General features: G+C 50.2%; 1 protein-coding gene across 3 annotated transcripts in view; it reads left to right on the top strand.

Annotated features, from left to right (window-relative positions):
• Window positions 1-20,773, top strand: part of LOC143526613 (teneurin-3) — a 106,613-nt gene extending 85,840 nt beyond the window's left edge. For all 3 annotated transcript variants that reach the window (XM_077021105.1, XM_077021104.1, XM_077021103.1), the window contains 12 exons: window positions 442-585; window positions 4,488-4,737; window positions 5,302-5,322; window positions 7,923-8,155; window positions 10,166-10,320; window positions 10,727-11,607; window positions 11,896-12,071; window positions 12,173-12,408; window positions 13,530-13,826; window positions 16,910-18,521; window positions 18,647-18,777; window positions 19,029-20,773. In XM_077021105.1, coding sequence (XP_076877220.1) covers window positions 442-585; window positions 4,488-4,737; window positions 5,302-5,322; window positions 7,923-8,155; window positions 10,166-10,320; window positions 10,727-11,607; window positions 11,896-12,071; window positions 12,173-12,408; window positions 13,530-13,826; window positions 16,910-18,521; window positions 18,647-18,777; window positions 19,029-19,781 — 4,889 coding nt within the window. In that variant the 3' untranslated portion in view covers window positions 19,782-20,773. The remainder of the gene's footprint in view (window positions 1-441; window positions 586-4,487; window positions 4,738-5,301; window positions 5,323-7,922; window positions 8,156-10,165; window positions 10,321-10,726; window positions 11,608-11,895; window positions 12,072-12,172; window positions 12,409-13,529; window positions 13,827-16,909; window positions 18,522-18,646; window positions 18,778-19,028) is intronic.
• The last annotated feature ends 143 nt before the right edge of the window (window positions 20,774-20,916 follow it).

Here is a 20,916-nt window from a genome sequence, read left to right as displayed (position 1 = left end):
GTGTGAGTGTCTTTAAGATCAGCCTGCCCTTTATCTGCACAGACTGGCACTAGACAATAAATAAAGGCTGTGATGAGCTCTGGGGTCTGTGTTAACGCTCTGAAGGCCACCTGTTTGGTATTGATTGTTTGCATATATAATTAGCCTCTAAATGACTCTGGGAAGCGCCAGGCTGAATAAGGGCATGAAAACGTTGTTTATGATGTACCTGAGACCAGATGCTATGGGGGGGGGGCTGCTCAAACGCGTTTCTCCCTGCGAACCTCCACGTAGCCTGACATTCAACCCAACCAGTTAGCGAGGAGAAGCATCGAAAAAACCAACAAACAAACAAAACAGGCGATGTGTTATCTGTGAATAAGTGTGCAGAGCGTTTGCTGTGAGCGCCTGGTGCTGTTGTCTGCCTGACCAAGCGCCTGTCCCGCCTGTATTCTCCGGCAGTGTCCGTGGGTTTCGAGTACGAGTCGTGCCCGGGCTTGGTTCTGTGGGAGAAGCGGAGTGCCACGCTGCAGGGCTTTGAGCTGGACGCCTCCAGCATCGGGGGCTGGACGCTGGACAAGCATCACATCCTGGACCTGCACAATGGTGAGAGGCTTTCATTACTCCTCGGGAGGTCGTCCGCCCGTGCCCCTCCCCGGGGGGGCCGTGCCGCCACGCCATAAATCTTCGGCAGGACATGAAATATGGACCGCTGCCTCATTTGCTGATGACGGAGACGAGAATGACAGGGCTAACGGCTCAGAGCGATGGACGCCTGAATGAACCTCATTAGCCACGAATGCAAAGTCAGAGGAACGTTCGCCTTCATTACGGAGGGATGTGATTCGGCCCAGTGCACTTTGCTTAGTGTCGAGGTGCGGGACTGCGGTGCTGCTGACTGCGGGATAAATTCAATAAGGCTACAACTGGGCCGCGGTCGCAGCGGTGGAATTCATAGTGACGGGAGTTGTTGAAATCAGGTCCAGAAAGCTATTATTTACTGAAATGAGATTCTGAGAGTGTGAGGGTGTGAGGGTGCCGGTGTGGCACACGTGTCCCAGAGTGAAGTAGCTGGAGTGGATTCGATTGGCCCTGTTCGGGTGCCTTTCTCTCTAGCTGGCCCCACCCCCCGGGCTAGCCCCTCCCCCTGGCTGTGTGTTCCATGAGTGTTCCATGTGTTCATTGGCAGCAGTGGATTGAAAGCAAACAGCACTGCCGTCTGGTCCATCACACTCCAGCCCCCATCACGTTCCCGCAGGGCAGCTGGAGTGTCTAGAGTGTCAGCGTTTAGCCAATGCCAGAGAAAGTGGAGATTTTGAATGTGCCGTTAATAAGCCGGTGTCATCACGGTTCACGTTTCCATAGAATATTTTCTTGTCAACTGTGCGGTCTCTTCCCAACGTGTCGTAAATATCCTTCCTGTCTTTGTGGGCCCTGCCTCACAAGCTCACCGACTACTGATTAAACATGTATGCAGTTGTTTGTGTGAGTCAATCTGTCAAACCACATTGAGGCTCTGAAAACGGGAAGGAAGCTCAGAAAGTTTCCACACTGATCGAACATAATGAGACGCACACACAGAACACTGAACATCTGTCGCCGATCACGTTGTTGCCTTAGCAACACCCCTGCATCGCACGCACGTGGAGCACGTTGCCGGTCCCTCGTAATGCGGTACCCTTTTGGGTTAATTCAAGTTTCTGGGGAGGTGATTGTAGTGTAGATCAAACCGATTCAGCACGCGTCCGCGCACTAATCTGGTTTACGGAAAGAATAATGGCTCTATAAATTGCTGTAGGGTTCAGATGCGTTTTTGCGACTTAATCAGAGTTGTGTGAGTGAGATGAATGTGTTAGCATGTGAGCGCACGCTAACTGTACCTGCCGGCAGCGGCACACGTTTCTGCACACGTTTCTGCACACGTCACTGGGGCACGTGCTCTTCCGCCACTGTGTCCTGTATTATCAGACGTCTGCCGCATGACGATCCCATTTGTCTGCGTGTCTGATAATGTTGATCTGAACTTGTCTTGTCTGTGGGAGAACTAGGAGATATGCTTGTCTGATCACTGCTCGGCAGCCTTGAGAAATTGGTGGTGGTGGGGGTGGCGGTGGGTGTAGGTGTGTGGGGTAGATGAGAGAGAGAGAGAGAGAGAGAGAGAGAGAGAGAGAGAAACTGAGAGATAGACAAAGAAAAACAGATGCAGAGGACCCAGTACTCGCTTTCCTGGTTTTCTTTACATATACACAGTATAGTGAGGATTACACTCCACTCACACACACACACACACACACACCTTTATTCTTATATTTGTGAGGACTAAGCATTAATGTTAAAGGTTAGTACGGTCTAGTGCAGATACAATTCTGTAACAATAAGCATAAACCTAAACACATCAGTGTTGCTTTGAGCCTCTGTGACTGTGTTTAGAACAGAGCAGCTGGTTGCATTTAATTTGTGCCTTTTACACACGGCCTTTACACCCAGGCAGTCAGTGCCCCAGTGAGCTATAGGTTTAGGTTTTTGGTCGAAATGTATCTTTACTAGGGTTAATTGAATCATTTAATCATAATCAAGGCTTTTTTGTATTACCAACATCCTAATCTAAAACCTAAATCCTGACACATTGACCAAAATGTTTTAGCCATATTATGATCCAAATAATAATAACGAATCATTATTTAAAAATCTGCAGTGCCAGATAAATTGACAGGAGGAATCTCTCTTCCTGAGAGGTACGGTTAGAAACAGCCATGCTGTCTTCCCCAGGAAGAAGGGTACCATACCTGTGATGTATCTCTCACCTTGACCAGCAGCTCGGGGTGTGTGGGGGGGAGTTGTGCAGTCACCACTGCCTCCTCCTCAGAGATGGAGCTCGGTATCGACCCGCTCTGCCTCAGCCCAGTTACATCAGCCCCTGTGTGTGTGCTCGCCCGCGCTCAATTCACGCCAGCGTCTTGGCTAGATCCGCTTATAGAAATGTCACAAAACATTTATTGCATATTAAACTTGTTCGTGTGACATTTTATTAATGTGTTTGTTGATTCAGTTGTTGTTTGATTGGATTGACAATGAATGAATAATCAATTGTCATAAGTGTTGCATTATGGGAGCAGAGAGGGAGGAAAATATTGTACAGTCGGGTTGCCACAGGAACGACCTTAACGCTCTGTCCTGTACCGCCATTTCATTACTGTTAAATTTAATGTGTAAGTAAAACTCACAGTGGGCCAGATGTGATGACACAGAGACTATTGAAGAATGAACGTTTCCTTACAGGATTAAGATTACAATATTAATTACAGTATTAATGTCTGACAGATGTAAGTAAGGCAGTTTCCACTAAAACTATCCATTGCTTTTGTCTTTGAAACACTATATGTTTATTTGATTTGAATGTTTTGACACAGGATTAAGATTACTGTATTAATTACAGTATAAATGTCTGCCATATTTAAAGCAGTTTCGACCAAACTGCTTGTGTTTTTGAAACAGGATATGTTTGTTTTTTTTTATTATTAATCTATTATGATACCTCCACAGTGCTATAAAATATTTAAATTTCCTTAATTTCACCTGCTTGATGGTGACTGGTGTGCAGAAGGATGAGTGAGGGGGTAGTGGGACCCGGGTACACCGGTCCAAACGCAAAACAATGTCACTGGACCGTCAAGGTCTGGACTCTCTGCAGCTGTGCATAAAGCAGCAGCCAGACCAATTTGTCTTAGTTAACAGCAGACGTGTTAGGCTTGCAATGAGAACAGAGGACAGGGATCCGTGAGCCCCCCCCCATCTTATTTCATCTCACTCCTCTCCACAACCAATTAATCAGCATTAATCACCTTAATTGAAGGGGAATGAAGTGATGATCAGAATGCCGGTGTGAGCTACATCCAGAGACTGCAATGTCACCTCGTTTAAACGCCAAACAAAATCACGGCAAGCAGGAATTCTGTAAATCAAGTATGTTTAACAGGAGATGATGGTAATGAGACACAGTTGAGACGTGTGTGCTGTAAACAAACTCCATGCGTTTGGGCTACGCAGTTACGTAAGAACCATGTGGACATCATGATCACTAGACCTTAGCCAGTCATGCAGCTGGACGCTGGACAGCACGTCTGACCACCAATGAGAGCAGAGTTTATTGGTGTGATTAACAGACCAAAGGAAGTATAGGATCTCTGACATGTGAATAATTGATGGCTCTGGACATACCATGTTCCTTTGAAGCTCGGCTTTTGAAGCAGCTCACCACGAGAAACGAGTTTAAAATTTCACAGGTCTAAAATATTTATCTATAATGACATGGGCTCTTTTACAAATACGGAGCATTAAAGTGAATATAGACAATGAAACATTTTCAAATGGAGGCTCCAATCTCTGTTTTAGTAAACAGTTTTCCTGTTTTACAATAAAAAACATTATCTTAGTTATTTGTTGCAATCCAGCAACGCATTTCTGTCTCTTATTGCCAGCGCTTCACTGTGTGTGTTCCTGTGTGTCAGGGATCCTGTATAAAGGCAACGGGGAGAACGTGTTCTTGTCCAAACTGCCCCCCGTCATCAGCACCATCATGGGCAACGGCCGGCGCAGAAGCATCTCCTGCCCCAGCTGTAATGCCCAGGCTGAGGGCAACAAGCTTCTGGCCCCTGTGGCCCTGGCCTGGGGTCAAGATGGCAGCCTGTACGTAGGAGACTTCAACTACATCAGACGCATCTACCCATCGGGTAACGTGAGCAGTGTCATGGAACTCAGGTGAGTTCAGGTGATGGATGGATGAATGATGGATGGATGGATGGATAAGTTAAGATACAGTAAAGATACAGAAGCAATGGACAAGAAGCTTAAGCATTCTTCACATCAGCGTTAGAGCCGAGTGTGAATGAAAGATAGCCAGGCGTTTTCTGTGTGTGTCGGCTGTTAGCTTCTCATGCTCGGCACAGCTGGACGCCAGCCAGGGGTCAGAATCTCCACCGATCACTGTGTACCGCTCACCTCTGAAACCCAGCTCTGCTTCGCTTTGCACTTTGTTCGTCATTATTTTTTTCTCGGTGTGAAAGTGAACTTGACTGATTTCACGCGCAAACACTGCAGCAGTGAGGTTGGAGTCTCGGCTAGACTAACCCAGAGAGGGAGCTGTGATGTGCACGTTGGAGCGAGCTCTGTGGACGTGTGTACGAGCTGCTCTAATGACTGACTGAGTGGGTTCACTATCACTTTGAAGAGTAAAGACAGCAAGACTCTCCCTATGTGATCTGATTATACTTTGTTCTTTTTCAACTCATGTTTTAATGTTTTCTCCCTTTCTGCGGCTTGAAGAAATAAGGATTTCAGACATAGGTGAGTAACTTTCATATGCTCTCAGATGCTCTGCTAACAGCCCCTCATTTTGTATTGCTGTGATGACATCACGGCGCTAACACTGACCACTTTTATTTGATGGTGATATCTTGTGACATAATTACTGTGGGGCCTAGATAATCCACTTAACATCACCAGTGAACTCCTTAAATTGTTAACAACCGACATCTGTTGAAAGGGCTGAATTTGCCAGCAGGGGGCGCTCTCCAAGTGAGCCGACACAGTTATGGCCATTATTACCGTCTCACGGGGGTCGACGATCACGTGGTCGCCTCAGTCGACGTGAGACTCCTGCAGCGTGACATTTGCACAGTAGAAAAATGCCGGTTCAGGTCATGTGATGCGGCTCCCCCTCCCCCAGACCACCCGCTCCGCTCCAAGTGGATGTCGGAGTCAGCGATTTCCCTCACACTGCCTCTGACTGCAGTGCCGTGGGCCGTTTAGCGGAGTCACCGCGCCCACCACAGCTAGCGTTCATCCGCCTCTCTGCTTCTCCACCGCAACTTAAATAGCCGTTGCCCCAGGTCACGGATTAATCAGCAATGTGCAAAAATGCCCTTTGTAAATAGCTTTTAATAACAAAGTCCAAAATATTTATCTGTTTGCTGAGACGGAGGTCAAAGATGCCCACCATGACTTGCATTCCAAGATCTTCTCTTTTTTGCTGGTGGACATTAGATGCTAATAGCTAGAGTGGAAGGATTGCACAAACTCACGCAGCAGATTGATGGATTTACGGCATGCAAATAAGCTCAGCCTGATGAAATGCCATCAGCTGTTGACAGTCATTAAGATCCGCACATCACGGCTAAGTTCCTGAGACCCCTCTGTCACACGGGAGTCATAACGATGGAGATGATTTGCCGTTCTTCAAGGCACCAGCGCTGCCTCCTCAAATATGTTCCAGTCACGTCTGATTTATGATCCCCTTCCACACGCTTCCTTCACCCTCGTCCATCACGCTGTTTTAAAAGATGAGGGCACAAAATGACTTCGAAAAAAGACTGCAAACTTCTCGTACACCATTAACATTCCAGCCGTTTTGTTGTTTCATCCGTCATCTGTCACCAGTCGTAGTGTCAAACGTTCCGTTTCTAAAATGTACCATTTCAGCTTGATTACACCAAGCTTCTCACCCACAGCGCTCTCTCTCCCTCCATCCTGCCCTCTCTCCCTCCATCCTGCCCTCTCTCCCTCCATCCTGCTCTCTCTCCCTCCATCCTGCCCTCTCTCCCTCCATCCTGCTCTCTCTCCCTCCATCCTGCCCTCTCTCCCTCCATCCTGCCCTCTCTCCCTCCATCCTGCCCTCTCTCCCTCCATCCTGCCCTCTCTCCCTCCATCCTGCCCTCTCTCCCTCCATCCTGCCCTCTCTCCCTCCATCCTGCCCTCTCTCCCTCCATCCTGCTCTCTCTCCCTCCATCCTGCCCTCTCTCCCTCCATCCTGCTCTCTCTCCCTCCATCCTGCTCTCTCTCCCTCCATCCTGCCCTCTCTCCCTCTATCCTGCCCTCTCTCCCTCCATCCTGCTCTCTCTCCCTCCATCCTGCCCTCTCTCCCTCCATCCTGCCCTCTCTCCCTCCATCCTGCCCTCTCTCCCTCCATCCTGCCCTCTCTCCCTCCATCCTGCCATCTCTCCCTCCATCCTGCCCTCTCTCCCTCCATCCTGCCCTCTCTCCCTCCATCCTGCTCTCTCTCCCTCCATCCTGCTCTCTCTCCCTCCATCCTGCCATCTCTCCCTCCATCCTGCTCTCTCTCCCTCCATCCTGCCCTCTCTCCCTCCATCCTGCTCTCTCTCCCTCCATCCTGCCCTCTCTCCCTCCATCCTGCCCTCTCTCCCTCCATCCTGCTCTCTCTCCCTCCATCCTGCCATCTCTCCCTCCATCCTGCTCTCTCTCCCTCCATCCTGCTCTCTCTCCCTCCATCCTGCCATCTCTCCCTCCATCCTGCTCTCTCTCCCTCCATCCTGCCCTCTCTCCCTCCATCCTGCTCTCTCTCCCTCCATCCTGCTCTCTCTCCCTCCATCCTGCCCTCTCTCCCTCCATCCTGCCCTCTCTCCCTCCATCCTGCTCTCTCTCCCTCCATCCTGCCATCTCTCCCTCCATCCTGCCCTCTCTCCCTCCATCCTGCCATCTCTCCCTCCATCCTGCCCTCTCTCCCTCCATCCTGCTCTCTCTCCCTCCATCCTGCTCTCTCTCCCTCCATCCTGCCATCTCTCCCTCCATCCTGCTCTCTCTCCCTCCATCCTGCCCTCTCTCCCTCCATCCTGCTCTCTCTCCCTCCATCCTGCTCTCTCTCCCTCCATCCTGCCCTCTCTCCCTCCATCCTGCCCTCTCTCCCTCCATCCTGCTCTCTCTCCCTCCATCCTGCCATCTCTCCCTCCATCCTGCCATCTCTCCCTCCATCCTGCTCTCTCTCCCTCCATCCTGCTCTCTCTCCCTCCATCCTGCTCTCTCTCCCTCCATCCTGCCATCTCTCCCTCCATCCTGCCATCTCTCCCTCCATCCTGCTCTCTCTCCCTCCATCCTGCCATCTCTCCCTCCATCCTGCCCTCTCTCCCTCCATCCTGCTCTCTCTCCACCAGCAACAACCCCGCTCACCGATACTACTTAGCCACGGACCCTGTGACCGGGCAGCTGTACGTGTCGGACACCAACTCCAGACGCATCTACCGGCCACGCGTGTTGACGGCCAGCGCGGAGCCCCAGCAGAATGTGGAGGTGGTGGCGGGGACTGGCGACCACTGCCTTCCCTTCGACGAGACCCAGTGTGGGGACGGAGGGCCGGCCATAGAGGCCCTCCTGACCGGACCCAAAGGTACAACCATCACCCAGATCTCACAGTCGTAGACCCCGTTAATGACTTGCTGAACATGCCCTGAAGGTTCAGTGCTGCACAGCTGTGCCGATGCAGTTTTTTTTTTGTTTACATTTTATCGATACCATATTGTTTTATTATATGTGCCTTTATAAATATTACTAGTTTGGAAAATGTGAATGAAATATCTGCATTTAGCCCATAGATGGCAGTAGCTACCAAAGGCCAGCATAAAAGTTTCTTCTGTACCTACTATAGAAGAAACTCTAGGAAAATTATGATCCAATGGGGATGTTATGATGAATCGTGTCAAAAAGTGTCAAAAAGTGAGCTCTGTGCCAATATCCAGCCCTAAATTACTAAAACTGTGGTGGGACCAGCCACCTCCGAGAGCCACAAACATATAGAACTAGCCACATATTCCACAGCTACCATAGAGCACTCAAAGGACCACAGAGATACTGGCCAGACTTTGCACACGGGAGACCAAATGCGTGAGAGTGACAGTCCCTTACTCACAGGAACCTGAAACGCAGCAGGTGTTGGACTCACGGGCCAGAGAGGGCCAGTGCTGTCCACACCATCTGCACTTGGTGGGTGGGGGGTGCATACAGAGATTAAAAGGCTTCATCCACTGGCTGGAGGCAAAGCTCTGGGGTCACTGTAGTGTGTCAGATTTAATGAGTTTGGATAATACATTAATGGATCAAGGGCCGTGCATGAGATTTACATCCTACTGTGTTGCTCTCGGAGCGGTCATCACTGCGTGCGCTACAGTTTAATCACATGAATTCTTCATGAATTCTTGAATTCTGTAGTGCGGACACACACTCCAGATTCTGATTTGACCAGACAAAAGAGAATAACTGAACATGGTGTTCTTTAACCGAGTGTCATTAGAATTTCTGAACCGTCTGAGACAGGAATGGCTGATGGGCCAACAGGCTTCCTTTTATTTATTTATTTTCATTATTATGTATTAGCGCTAAATCATTCATGCTTAGAAATGCAAAAAAAAAAAAAAAACACAGAATTCCTGCAACTGTACCCAGAATACCTTTTTTTAAAAAAGCACCCTTTCTTCCTCAGAGAGGTCTGTGTGTTTGTTTTATAATCCTCGCTTTGTTGGACTAGCCTGGCTCCCACAGAGACATAACCTCAGATCTGGCGTCTCCCTGTCCAGCCGAGTCGAGCATCGATTTCCTGAAATCCTGCTGCAGACACAGAATTCTGGAGGAGGCCCATGTGCTGCTCACGGGGTGCCGGGGGCATTAGTGTGCTTTGATTGTTTGAGGACAGTTGTTCCTGTCACAACACCCCATCACTCTCAACAGGGGCACACGGTCCCTGGCCACACTCAGCCAGATACTAATTTAATGTGCGACTGTTACCATGGCAACGTGCATTTTCATAATTTTGGAGGTGAGGTTTGGTGTGATAGTGGGGTTTTCTTGTCCCGCGTATCCACTAGATAGTTTTCCTGAAGAACAGAAAGAACTTGTATAGGGAGTGAGAGAGGACACATGGGGTAAAAAAGAAAATCGAAATGTAGAAATACAGAAATACAAATTAGCCTCGAGAGTGAGAGTGTAGTGAGAGTGTAGTGAGAGTCTTGTGAGAGTAGTGAGAGTGTAGTGAGCGTAGTGAGAGCGTAGTGAGAGTATAGTGAGAGTGTAGTGAGAGTGTGGTGAGAGTAGTGAGCGTAGTGAGAGTGTAGTGAGAGCATAGTGAGAGTATAGTGAGAGTGTAGGGAGAGTGTGGTGAGATGTGTAGTGAGAGTATAGTGAGAGCGTAGTGAGAGCAGCTCCGTCTTATTCCACTTCCACTTTCGTGAGCAGTACTTCAGGATGTGAATAATTGAGTGTGACGCTTTCTGCAGTGACCTGAATAGCATGGTGCCAACCACAGCCCCTGTAGCTCCTCCCCCACCAGCGCTGCGTGTTCTCGGGTGGTGCAGAACCCGGCGGGTGGGGGCTGGGAGGCTCTCCTCACCATCTCTGCTCCGCGCAGGCATCGCCGTGGACGTGAACGGCATCGTGTATTTCGTGGACGGCACGGTGATCCGCAAGGTGGATCAGGACGGCATCATTTCCACCGTGCTGGGATCCAACGATCTCGCCGCCGCCAGACCTCACAGCTGTGACGCTATCATGAGCATCAAGCAGGTGGGAGGGGCACATCTGGAGTGGGAGGGGCACATCTGGGATGGGGGGGCGGGGTGTTCTCACGATCCAGTAAAGGGGTGGGGGGTTGTTCTCTGGATCAGGTTGGGGGAGTAGGGGGTGGTTCTCTGGATCGGGTGGTCACGTTCTTCTCTGCAACCCCTTTTAAAGTGTAAACATGACATAACCTGGCACATGTTCATGTGGGAAAAAAAAAGTCTTCTCGTCCAAAGTGCCTGGCCAAAAAAATGACAAACAGATGAAGCAAAAATAAATAGAGTTTAGAGTTTTTTTCTTTCATTGATTTTTGTTTTCCTAGAAAAAAAAGGACGAGTTGTTGTACGGTTTAATAATTTACCCAGAGCCGTGGACACTAGGGTGTTTTTGTGTTCTTCTACGTGTTGTTCAGGTGTCACTGGAGTGGCCGACAGATCTGGCTGTCAGTCCAGTGGACAACTCCCTGCTGGTTCTGGACGGCAGTCTGGTCCTGCGGGTCACGGCGGAGGGGCAGGTTCTGGTGGTGGCGGGTCGCCCCTTGCACTGCTCCATGCCCTCTGCCGACCCGTCCGTGGTGGCGCCCCAGAAGGCCACGCACACGCACCTGGAGGCGCCCAGCGCCATCGCCGTGTCCTTCGATGGCGTCCTGCACATCGCCGAGACGGACGAGCACAGGATGAGTCGCGTACGCAGCGTGGCTCCCAGCGGCGAGATCACGCACACGGCGGGCGCGCCGTCCGACTGCGACTGCAAGAGCGACGTCAACTGTGACTGCTACCTGTCTGGCGACGGCTTCGCCAAGGACGCGCGGCTCAACGCGCCCTCGTCCCTGGCCGCCGCGCCCGATGGGACGCTGTACGTGGCCGACCTGGGCAACATCCGCATCCGGGCCATCGGCACCAACCGGCCGCCGCTCAACGCGCTGGGCCTGTACGAGGTGGCGTCCGCCGCCCACCAGGAGGTCTACATGTTCGACAGCAACGGGACCCACCAGCACACCGTCAGCCTAGTGACCGCCGACTACCGCTACAACTTCAGCTATGGCAACGACGGGGATCTGACCGCCGCGACCGACTGCCATGGCAACACGCTCCGGGTCCGGAGGGACGCCAGCCGCCAGCCGGTCCGGATCGTGTCGCCGGATAACCAGGTGGTGTGGCTGAGCATAACCTCCAGTGGGGGACTGAGGAGTTTAGGCTCGCAGGGCCACGACCACGTGCTGCTCACTTACCATGGCAACAGTGGCCTCTTGGCAACAAAGAGCACGGCCAATGGGTGGACGACTTTCTACGAGTGAGTGTGACACGGAATCGCCGCCGTGTTGGACCATCACAGCACACGATACGTTTCACACGTGCCGTTGCTAGTCAGTAAAACTTAAAGGATTAAATTAACATCAGAATCTTTATTTATACTATCATACTAAATGGTATAAATGATTTTTATAAAGTCATTTTCATTTTCTTTCACGTAAACAGGCATGAAAATCATGCAAAAAAAAAGAAGCTCAAAAGCATCTTAACACGACACGCATTTTCAAACGCGTGTTAACATCTGTTTTGTGTGCACCTCGTCCGGTAGCTACGACACAGAAGGCAAGCTGACCAACGTGACATTCCCCACGGGCCTGGTGAGCAGTGTGGTCAGCGAGTGGGACAGCGCCCCCACCGTGGAAGTGCAAAGCTGGGACCCGGAGGAACACACGGCCATCGCTACCAATCAGTCTGCCATTCAGACAGTACTCACCCTGCAGCAGGGTTAGCGCTTAGCTCCGCAAAGAAATCAATAACTCCGTGTGGACAGTGGATATGGTTTAGAGAAATAAAAGATAAATAAGTGTCCTCCTGCTCTTTTGCAGATCAGTTGAGGACAAACTATGTGGTGGGTTACGACAGCTCGCTGTGGGTGCTGCATGCCAATGGACTCACCACTCACTTCCAGACGGAGCCGCACATCCTGTGTGGGGCGTCTTCGCCCACGGTGGCCCGTAGGAACGTCACCCTGCCGGACGACGCAGGCCAGAACCTGGTGGAGTGGCGTTTCAGGAAGGAGCAGTCGCGATCCAAAGTCACTGTTTTCGGACGCAAGCTGCGCGTGAGTCCCTGGCTCCCCCGGCATCCACCCCACCCAAACATCCACCCCAACACCCCACCCCAACACCCCACCCCAACATCCACCCCACCCCAACATCCACCCCACCCCAACATCCACCCCACCCCAACATCCACCCCAACAGAACATCCACCCCAACACCCCACCCCAACACCCCACCCCAACACTCCACCCCAACACCCCACCCCAACACCCCACCCCAACATCCACCCCAACATCCCACCCCAACACCCCACCCGCTCTGTGATGACTCCACATTACTGGATGAATTATGCATCGACTCATCTCCAGCGGTGAACACATGTGGTGTGGGAGCCGAGTTAATTTGAATTTCTTTTTCACCGAGCGTAGCTGCATTTAAGTCGAGAGAGAGAGAGGGAGAGAGAGAGAGAGAGAGAGAGAGAGAGCTGGTCGAGGGCTGAGCCATTGTGATTTGCGTGGCAGTAGAAATTTGAAGTTGTCAAAAACAAGTTCAGAAAATGAAGTGTGTTTTTGTAGGTAGTAATATGAATGTTTGTCTGATGTGGCAATATCTATCTGAATCTACTGAAACAGTTTATAATCAGTGCTGACTACAGTTGAATTTTTAGAACCTCCAGATTAATTCCTGAGTGTCTAAGAAATGTCTGCTCACTGGAGATTGTTGTGAAGGGAAGTTGAGGAGAAGCTGCAGTTTGGGGCAGAGTGTCATTTATGGTGGAGTCTGTCTCCTACACGGTTAAAGTTCCAGTTTTAGGCTCTGGTTCACTAAGGTCACTCAGGACAGGAGAGAGGCACGAACTCCCCGGAGGGGGCACAGAACATCCGCTATAGTCTCACTGAACACGAGAACTACCAAGATAAGAGGTTCTCTCAGGAATAGCACAAAACATCTGGTGGTGTAAATCCGTCAAATTAACTGAGCCATGAAATCCTTGAAGTATCTCCAGGAGATGTAGAGTAGAACCCAGTGCTCCGCTTCTCAAACACGAAGATGGAAGACAATATGGAAAGAAAAAAAAAAACAAGGATATAAAAATAAAATCTATTAATATAAACCCTGATATTTAACCTACTAGCATTGAATTTGGGCGTTTAACGACTCTCTCCTCCTGCTCCTTCAGGTGAACGGCCGCAATATCCTGTCCATCGACTACGACCGCACGCTCAGGACCGAACGCGTCTACGACGACCACCGCAAGTTCCTGCTGAAGATCGGCTACGACCCGACGGGTCAGCCGGCTCTCTGGATGCCCAGCAGCAAGCTGCTGCCCGTCAATCTGACCCGGAGGAGCAGCGGGCGTCTGAGCGCCATCCAGTGGGGCTCGGTGACCGAACACCTGGACCACGACGAGCAGGGACGCCTGACCTCCAGAGTGTTCCCCGACGGCAAGACCTGGAGCTACACTTATCTGGAGAAGGTGACCGTCCACAAACTTCTACAGCTCACAGCCGCGGAATCCCACCGCTGTAAATCAGCTACGCTGTAAATCCGCCTGTGTTCTGAGATTACACCTCTGGTGCTCAGAGTTATCCTTTATTTTTGTAGTTCTCTGATATTATATATTCTTGTATGAGTGGGTGGTCATAACTTTTCTCCCTCACACTTTGGCCTTCTGCCAGAGGCTTGGGAATATGAGGGTGGGAATTTCTGTGCTGTACTTCCGCGAATCTCCGTTTTTTAAGATTGCACTCTTCTGGACCGAGATTTATGTCATCATTTCTGAGATCTGTTGGAGTCACACTGCATCTTATGGGTCACATCCCCAAGAGTGCATATCATCACTGGAACAACTTTTGCTGCAGTCTTTCTTTTTTTTCTGTCGGTCCCTGGTGTGTTTCCTGCCTTTGATAGTCCCTCCTCGGGACGTTTCTATCACATGGGAGTGCCACATCTATCACCACTGCTGTGTTCATTTCTTATTTGCTTCCACACTGACTGCTTGGTTTGACACCATATGCTCTGCCTGGATCTGGAGGGGCCACAGGATCGTAGTGATGTTGTTCTCAACATCTCTCTGTGGTTCCTCCCAGTTGTACTTGGGGGGCGTCCAGCTGACATGCCTTGCATATATGAGCTGGATATGAACCTGTACATAGACCCTGTGTCTTGTGTCTCTCTGTATTTGTGTTCATTGCCAGTATCTTATCATTTGCTTCTAGGTGCTGCCTGAGAAGCTCATTTGCTCGTTGTGTGTGTGTTTATGGATGTTTTGTTGACCCCCCCCCCCCCCCCCCCCCCCTCTCTCTCTCTCTCCTCCTGCCTGGACAGTTTTTGCATGTCCAGTTTTGGGTGGAGTACCTCATACATTGTGAGGGATTTTGCAGCCTTTATGTGGGCAACTTACTGTATCCAAAGTCCACACTGTATATTCTGGTCAATGTCCATCACTGTCCCCTTCTGTACAGGAAGCAGATGACGATACGTCCTATCCTAAATATGTCCCCGTACCGTAAATATGTCCACTGTTCTGTGGATGGAGGCCCTTGTGGTCTTACTAACTTTATATCGTCTGTGGCATTGAGTCATACGCTTTCATGCGTTCGATCCAGGCGACGTCCGTCTGTCAGTAAGCGGTGCTTTGACTCTCTTTGAGACAGGTCGCTCATGTGTGGTTGGACGGGCCCCAAGCCCTCGCTGGGGTTCCTCCTGACCAGTCCTGTCCTGTCTCGTCTTAGGTGGCAAGAAGGTAGCCGGTCTATTTGTTCTTCAAGTTCTTGGATGGCCGAGTTCTTCAAGGTTGTGTCCAACTCGTGGATTATCTGATTTTGTAATCCTGACAGTTCCTAATCTGTGAGATTGAGTTGCTCTGTTCTTAACCACTGAACACTGATATTTTGAGACTATTCACATGCTCGTATATATATATATATATATATATATATATATATATATATATATATATATATACACACCATCAATATATTCCCCTTCTTACATAGATTATATAAAGGTATGTGTTGTATCTGTATTTAACAGTTATTATTAGATGTTATATGGCCATACTATTGAGCTAAATATTGCAGTCAGGTCCTTCACCATAAGTATAATGTCAAGCAGACAGTGATGCAGCCTCCATAGACAAACACTGACAGTAAAATGGGTCGTAATGAAGAGCTCAGTGACTGCTCACTACACGGCGCTCTTACAAGATGACACCTTTACCAGTTCATGAAATTTTGAGTCAGTTCGTGAAATTTCTGCCATGCTACAACGTAACCAGTCAACTGTAAGTACCATTACTCTGCTGAGATGGAAGCAACCAGCAGCGACAACATCTCAGCCATGAAGCTGTAGACCCGGCAAAGCACGCAACGACACCTCAACCATGGAGTAGACCAGGCGAACACACACACACACACACACACACACACACACACACACACACACACACACACACACACACACACACACACACACACACACACACACACACACACACACACAGTGCAGGGCTGTTGAATGCTGAAGTTCACAGCATGGAAAAATCACTCACAATGGAGTTTCATAGTGCCTCTGAAAGCAACATCAGCACAAGGGCTGTGTGCCAGGAACCTCTTGAAATGGGTTTCCATGGTTGAGCAGCTGCACACACACACTGCAGTGGCAGACATCAGCTGAAGAGGAGCGGAGCGTCCTGCTGCCGGCAGTGGAAACGTGTTCTCTGGGGTGATGAATTACTGGTGGTGTGCTGGACAAATCTGAGATCGGCGGATGCCGGGAGAAACTCTTCCTGCTAAAACGGTCGAAGAGGAGCAGTGGTCTGAGACTGAGTGTCAGAGTTTGGGCGAGGCCCTTAGTTTCAGAGTAATGCTAGCCCTACAGCATCCAAAGACATTTTAGACAGTCGTATTCAAACATCATCAAAGCAACAGTTTGGGGAAGGCCCTGCTTCAGCGTGACTGTGTCCCTGTGTCCCCATGTCCCTGTGTACAAAGCAAGGTCCGTAAAGACATGCTTTGATGGGTTTTGTGTGGAGGGGCTCCAGTGATTTCCACGGAGTCCTGACTTTCAACCCCGCTGAACATGTTTGGAAGTAATTGGAATGTCGATTGTGAGCCAGGTATTCTCTTCCAGGAGAAATGAAGAATCAGGTAGATTCCCACAGACACGCTGGCAGATCCTGTGAAAGGTTTTCCCAGTAGAGTTCATCTGTTAGCTGTGCGCCTTGACTGGTCCACAATCTCCACAATCTCGTCCATGGTTTTGGAACAACACTTTGAACGAGCTTATGTAGGTGTGGCACTCAGATGTCCACATACTTTTGGCCCTATAATATGTACATGAATACTGAAAATTCCGAAAATACTCTCTTTATTATGGGCGATTAAGTGCAGATTGATGGATAAAAATGGTGATTACATCCATTCAAAATCAAATCCAGAAGATAATGAAGTGTGCAGGAAAGCTCTGGTGTGGATGTTTTAATTACTGCAGTATCCTAGCGTGCGTTATCGTTTCACTGCTGACAGGATTAGTAAAGTTTCTCTGCTTGTTTTCCAGTCCATGCTGCTGGTCCTGGCCAGTCAGCGCCAGTACACGTTCGAGTACGACCCAGACGGCAGACTGGCGGCGGTCACCATGCCCAGTTTGGCCCGATACACCATGGAGACGGTCCGCTCGGTGAGCTACTATCGCAACCTGTATCACCCGCCTGAGAGCAACGCGTCGGTGGCCGTGGACTACAGCGAGGACGGGCGGCTGCTGCGGGTGGTGCAGGCGGGCACCGGCCGGCGGGTGGTGTATCACTACCGCTGGCACAGCAAGCTGGCAGAGGTCCTGTACGACGCCACGCGCGCAACCTTCACGTACGACGAGACGGCAGGCGTGCTGAAGACGGTGAACCTTCAGAGCGAAGGGTTCGTGTGCACCATCAGGTACAGGCAGCTGGGCCCCCTGGTGGACAGGCAGATCTATCGCTTCAGTGAGGACGGCATGGTCGGGGCGCGCTTCGACTACGCCTATGACAGCAGCCTCCGCGTGGCCAGCGTGCAGGGCGTGGTCAACGACATGCCCCTCCCCATCGACCTCTACCAGTACGACGACATCTCGGGCAAAGTGGAGCAGTTCGGCAAGTTCGGCGTCATCTACTACGACATCAACCAGATCATCTCCACCTCCGTCATGACCTACACCAAGCACTTGGACGGCCACGGACGGGTCCGAGAGATCCAGTACGAGCTGTTCCGGACGCTCCTGTTCTGGCTGGCCGTGCAGTACGACGACATGGGCCGCGTCACCTCGAGGGAGCTTAAGATCGGCCCGTTCGCCAACGCCACGAGGTACGCGTACGAATACGACCCGGACGGGCAGCTCCAGGCCGTCTACCTGAACGAGAAACCCACCTGGCGCTACAGCTATGACCTGAACGGGAACGTGCACCTGCTGAGCCCGGCCGGCAGCTCCCGCATCCTACCCCTGCGCTATGACCTGCGGGACCGTCTCACGCGCCTGGGGGACGTGCAGTACGAGATGGACGAGGACGGCTTCCTGCGTCAGAGGGGCGCCGAGGTCTACCACTACAACTCCAACGGACTCCTGGAGAACGTGTACAGCAAGACGGCCGGCTGGACCCTGCAGCACCGCTACGACGGCCTGGGCCGCAGGGTCTCCACCAAGTCCAGCCTGGGCCAGCACCTGCAGTTTTTCTACGCAGACCTGAGCTGCCCGGCCCGCATTACACACGTGTACAACCACTCGAGCTCCGAGATCACTTCACTGTACTACGACCTGCAGGGTCACCTCATCGCCATGGAGCTCAGCGGCGGAGCCGAGTTCTACGTGGCGTGCGACAACACAGGCACGCCTCTGGTGGTGTTCGGCAGCGACGGAGCCCTCCTGAAGCAGGTCCACTACACGGCGTACGGGGAGGTCTACTCCGACTCCAACCCCGACCTCCAGCTGGTGCTCGGTTTCCATGGAGCCCTCTACGAACCGCTGACCAAACTGCTACATTTCGGAACGCGGGATTATGACATCACAACAGGCCGCTGGACCACACCTGATATTACGATGTGGGAAAAGATAGGCCGGGAGCCCGCCCCCTTTAATCTCTACATGTTCCGGAACAATGATCCCGTTAGCAAAGTACAGGATGTGAGAGCGTACATCACAGGTGAGGCGTCGGGAAGATGCTGACGTTATGTGCATGAGGCAGCTGAATGGGCTTCTAACTGCTTATCTTGCGTTTGCAGAAAAGTCCGTTTTGGACATCAAGATTTTAATCTATATTTCTTACAGATGTCAACACCTGGCTGGTCACCTTTGGGTTCCATCTGCACAACAGCATTCCTGGTTTCTCAGTTCCACATTCTGGGATGATCAAATCCTCTTACGAGCTGGCCAAGAGTGAAATCTGGGATGATCTCACAGTATGTTATTGCCTCATTCAGTACTTCTATTGCAGTTACTTTTAAATTTAGTAAAAAACAAACTTATTGCATATATCGATACCAAAAAACTGATTCATTACGCTTTGATCTGGCTAAAATTCAATGTATCTTTTTTGTGTGTGTTTTACCTATTAATTTTACATTTCTCGTTGTTCCTAAACTGTATTACGTGCCACTTAGAGCTATCTCATGATTTTGATGAGGGCATAAATTGTTTTTTATGTTTTCAGACCAGTTTTGCAGTTCAACAGGAAGCACTACGACAGGACAGAGCGTTTCTGGCGCTGGAGCGGTTACCGGCCACCCAGCTGGGCCAGGGGGTCCGGCGGGACAAACCGTGGCTGTGGTTCGCCTCTAGCGATTCGCTGATAGGCCGTGGAGTCATGCTGGCGCTGTACAGGGGCACGGTGGTCACCCGTGCCCTCAGCATCGCCGCGGAGGACTGCGTCAAAGTGGCCAACCTTCTCAACGGCGCCATCCACTTAAAAGACCTGCACTTCACGCTGGACGGCAGCGACACACACTACTTCATCAAGACGGGCTCTCCCGAGGCCGACCTGGCGGCTCTGCGGCTCACGACGGGACACAAGGAGCTAGAGAGCGGCGTGAACGTCACCGTGTCGCAGTCGACGGGCGTGCTCGCGGGTCGCACCCGCCGCTTCGCCGACGTGGAGCTGCGCCGCGGCCCGCTGGTGCTTCACGTGCGCTACGGGACGTCCGAGGACGAAGAGCGGACCCGCGTGCTGGAACTCGCACGCCAGAGGGCGCTAGCGAGCGCTTGGGCTCGCGAGCAGCGCCGGGCCAGGGACGGAGAGGCGGGGGCACGCCTGTGGACAGAGGGCGAGAAGAGACAGCTGCTCAGTGGGGGGCGGGTACCGGGCTACGACGGCTACTACATCCTGTCGGTGGAGCAGTACCCCGAGCTGGCCGACAGCGTCAACAACATCCAGTTCCTCCGACAGAGTGAAATAGGGAAGAGGTAGCAGACGAGGTCAGCGAGACTATCCAGTCAGCTGCTGCTTTTGTGTGTTATGTTCAAAGGCCCGACGTCTTGGGTGGTAGTAGGTGAGGAAGCAAGCGCATATGTGTATTAAAAAGATAAATCAAAATTCCTGTCTCACCTGTCCCGTAGGTGGTATCACCTGTCCTGTAGGTGGTCTCACCTGTCCCACAGGTGATCTCAGCAGTCCCGCGGGTGGTCCTATCATCTTTTTTTGTCTCACACTCAGGCCTTCTAGGTAAGGTCTGTGAGTTTGAAGGTATGGCACAGTTTGAATTTTATATATATACATATATATATATATATATATACATGGAGTTAAAACAACGCTGTGCGTTGTGGAATGTTAGTGTGTTCAACCCTATTTAAAGCCTTATCAAGGCACGTACTGTGGAGCACAACCAACATTTGTGACAGGACAGGCCAGGATTCTAAAATTGTTAATATATTTATCTGACTATTTATTATATGCTCATTTTAACAAATTGTTTGCATATGCATATCACTGCTACACTGGAAACACCACAAACTGCATTTGTTTCTTGTACCTTTTTGTTTGACTTATTTTTATTAATTTTTGATGGTTTTTTTATTATTATGGGTTGGACTGTAGTTTAAATGTGTTACACATATATTGTGCAATTTTAATTTATTTTTTATTCTATTTCATTTTCGATTTTTAGGTGAGGGTGGCAGACTCTCCCGTCTGTGGTTTTATTTAGTTTGCTTGATTAATATTCCCCCTTTTTAATCAGACAAATTATGTTGGAAAATTTCGGCTATTGTGGTACAACTTTTACAGTATAACACAAATCATATATATCACAAGGACTGAAAGGAGCGACACAGTAAACGTGTACATGTACCTGTATGTAAATGAGTGTTTACCTGTACATGTACCTGTATGTATGTAAATGAGTGTTTACCTGCAATTTTCTATAGCCCCTAATGGAGAAGGTTGTTCAGTTTTGTTTATACTTAATAAATAAAAAGCAAAATTAATAAATATGTAGGTGTTTTTTTTTTTTGTTTTTTTATTACGTTGAGGTTTATAGAAAACTGGTAAAATGATGTGGAAAAGAAAAATATAAACAGCAGTCTTGAATGCATAAAATCAA

The sequence above is a fragment of the Brachyhypopomus gauderio genome, chromosome 11 (assembly GCF_052324685.1).
Source record: "Brachyhypopomus gauderio isolate BG-103 chromosome 11, BGAUD_0.2, whole genome shotgun sequence".
Taxonomy (NCBI): Eukaryota; Metazoa; Chordata; class Actinopteri; order Gymnotiformes; family Hypopomidae; genus Brachyhypopomus; species Brachyhypopomus gauderio.
The sequence above is the reverse complement of the archived record's forward strand: the minus strand, read 5'-3'. Positions and strand labels throughout refer to the sequence as shown.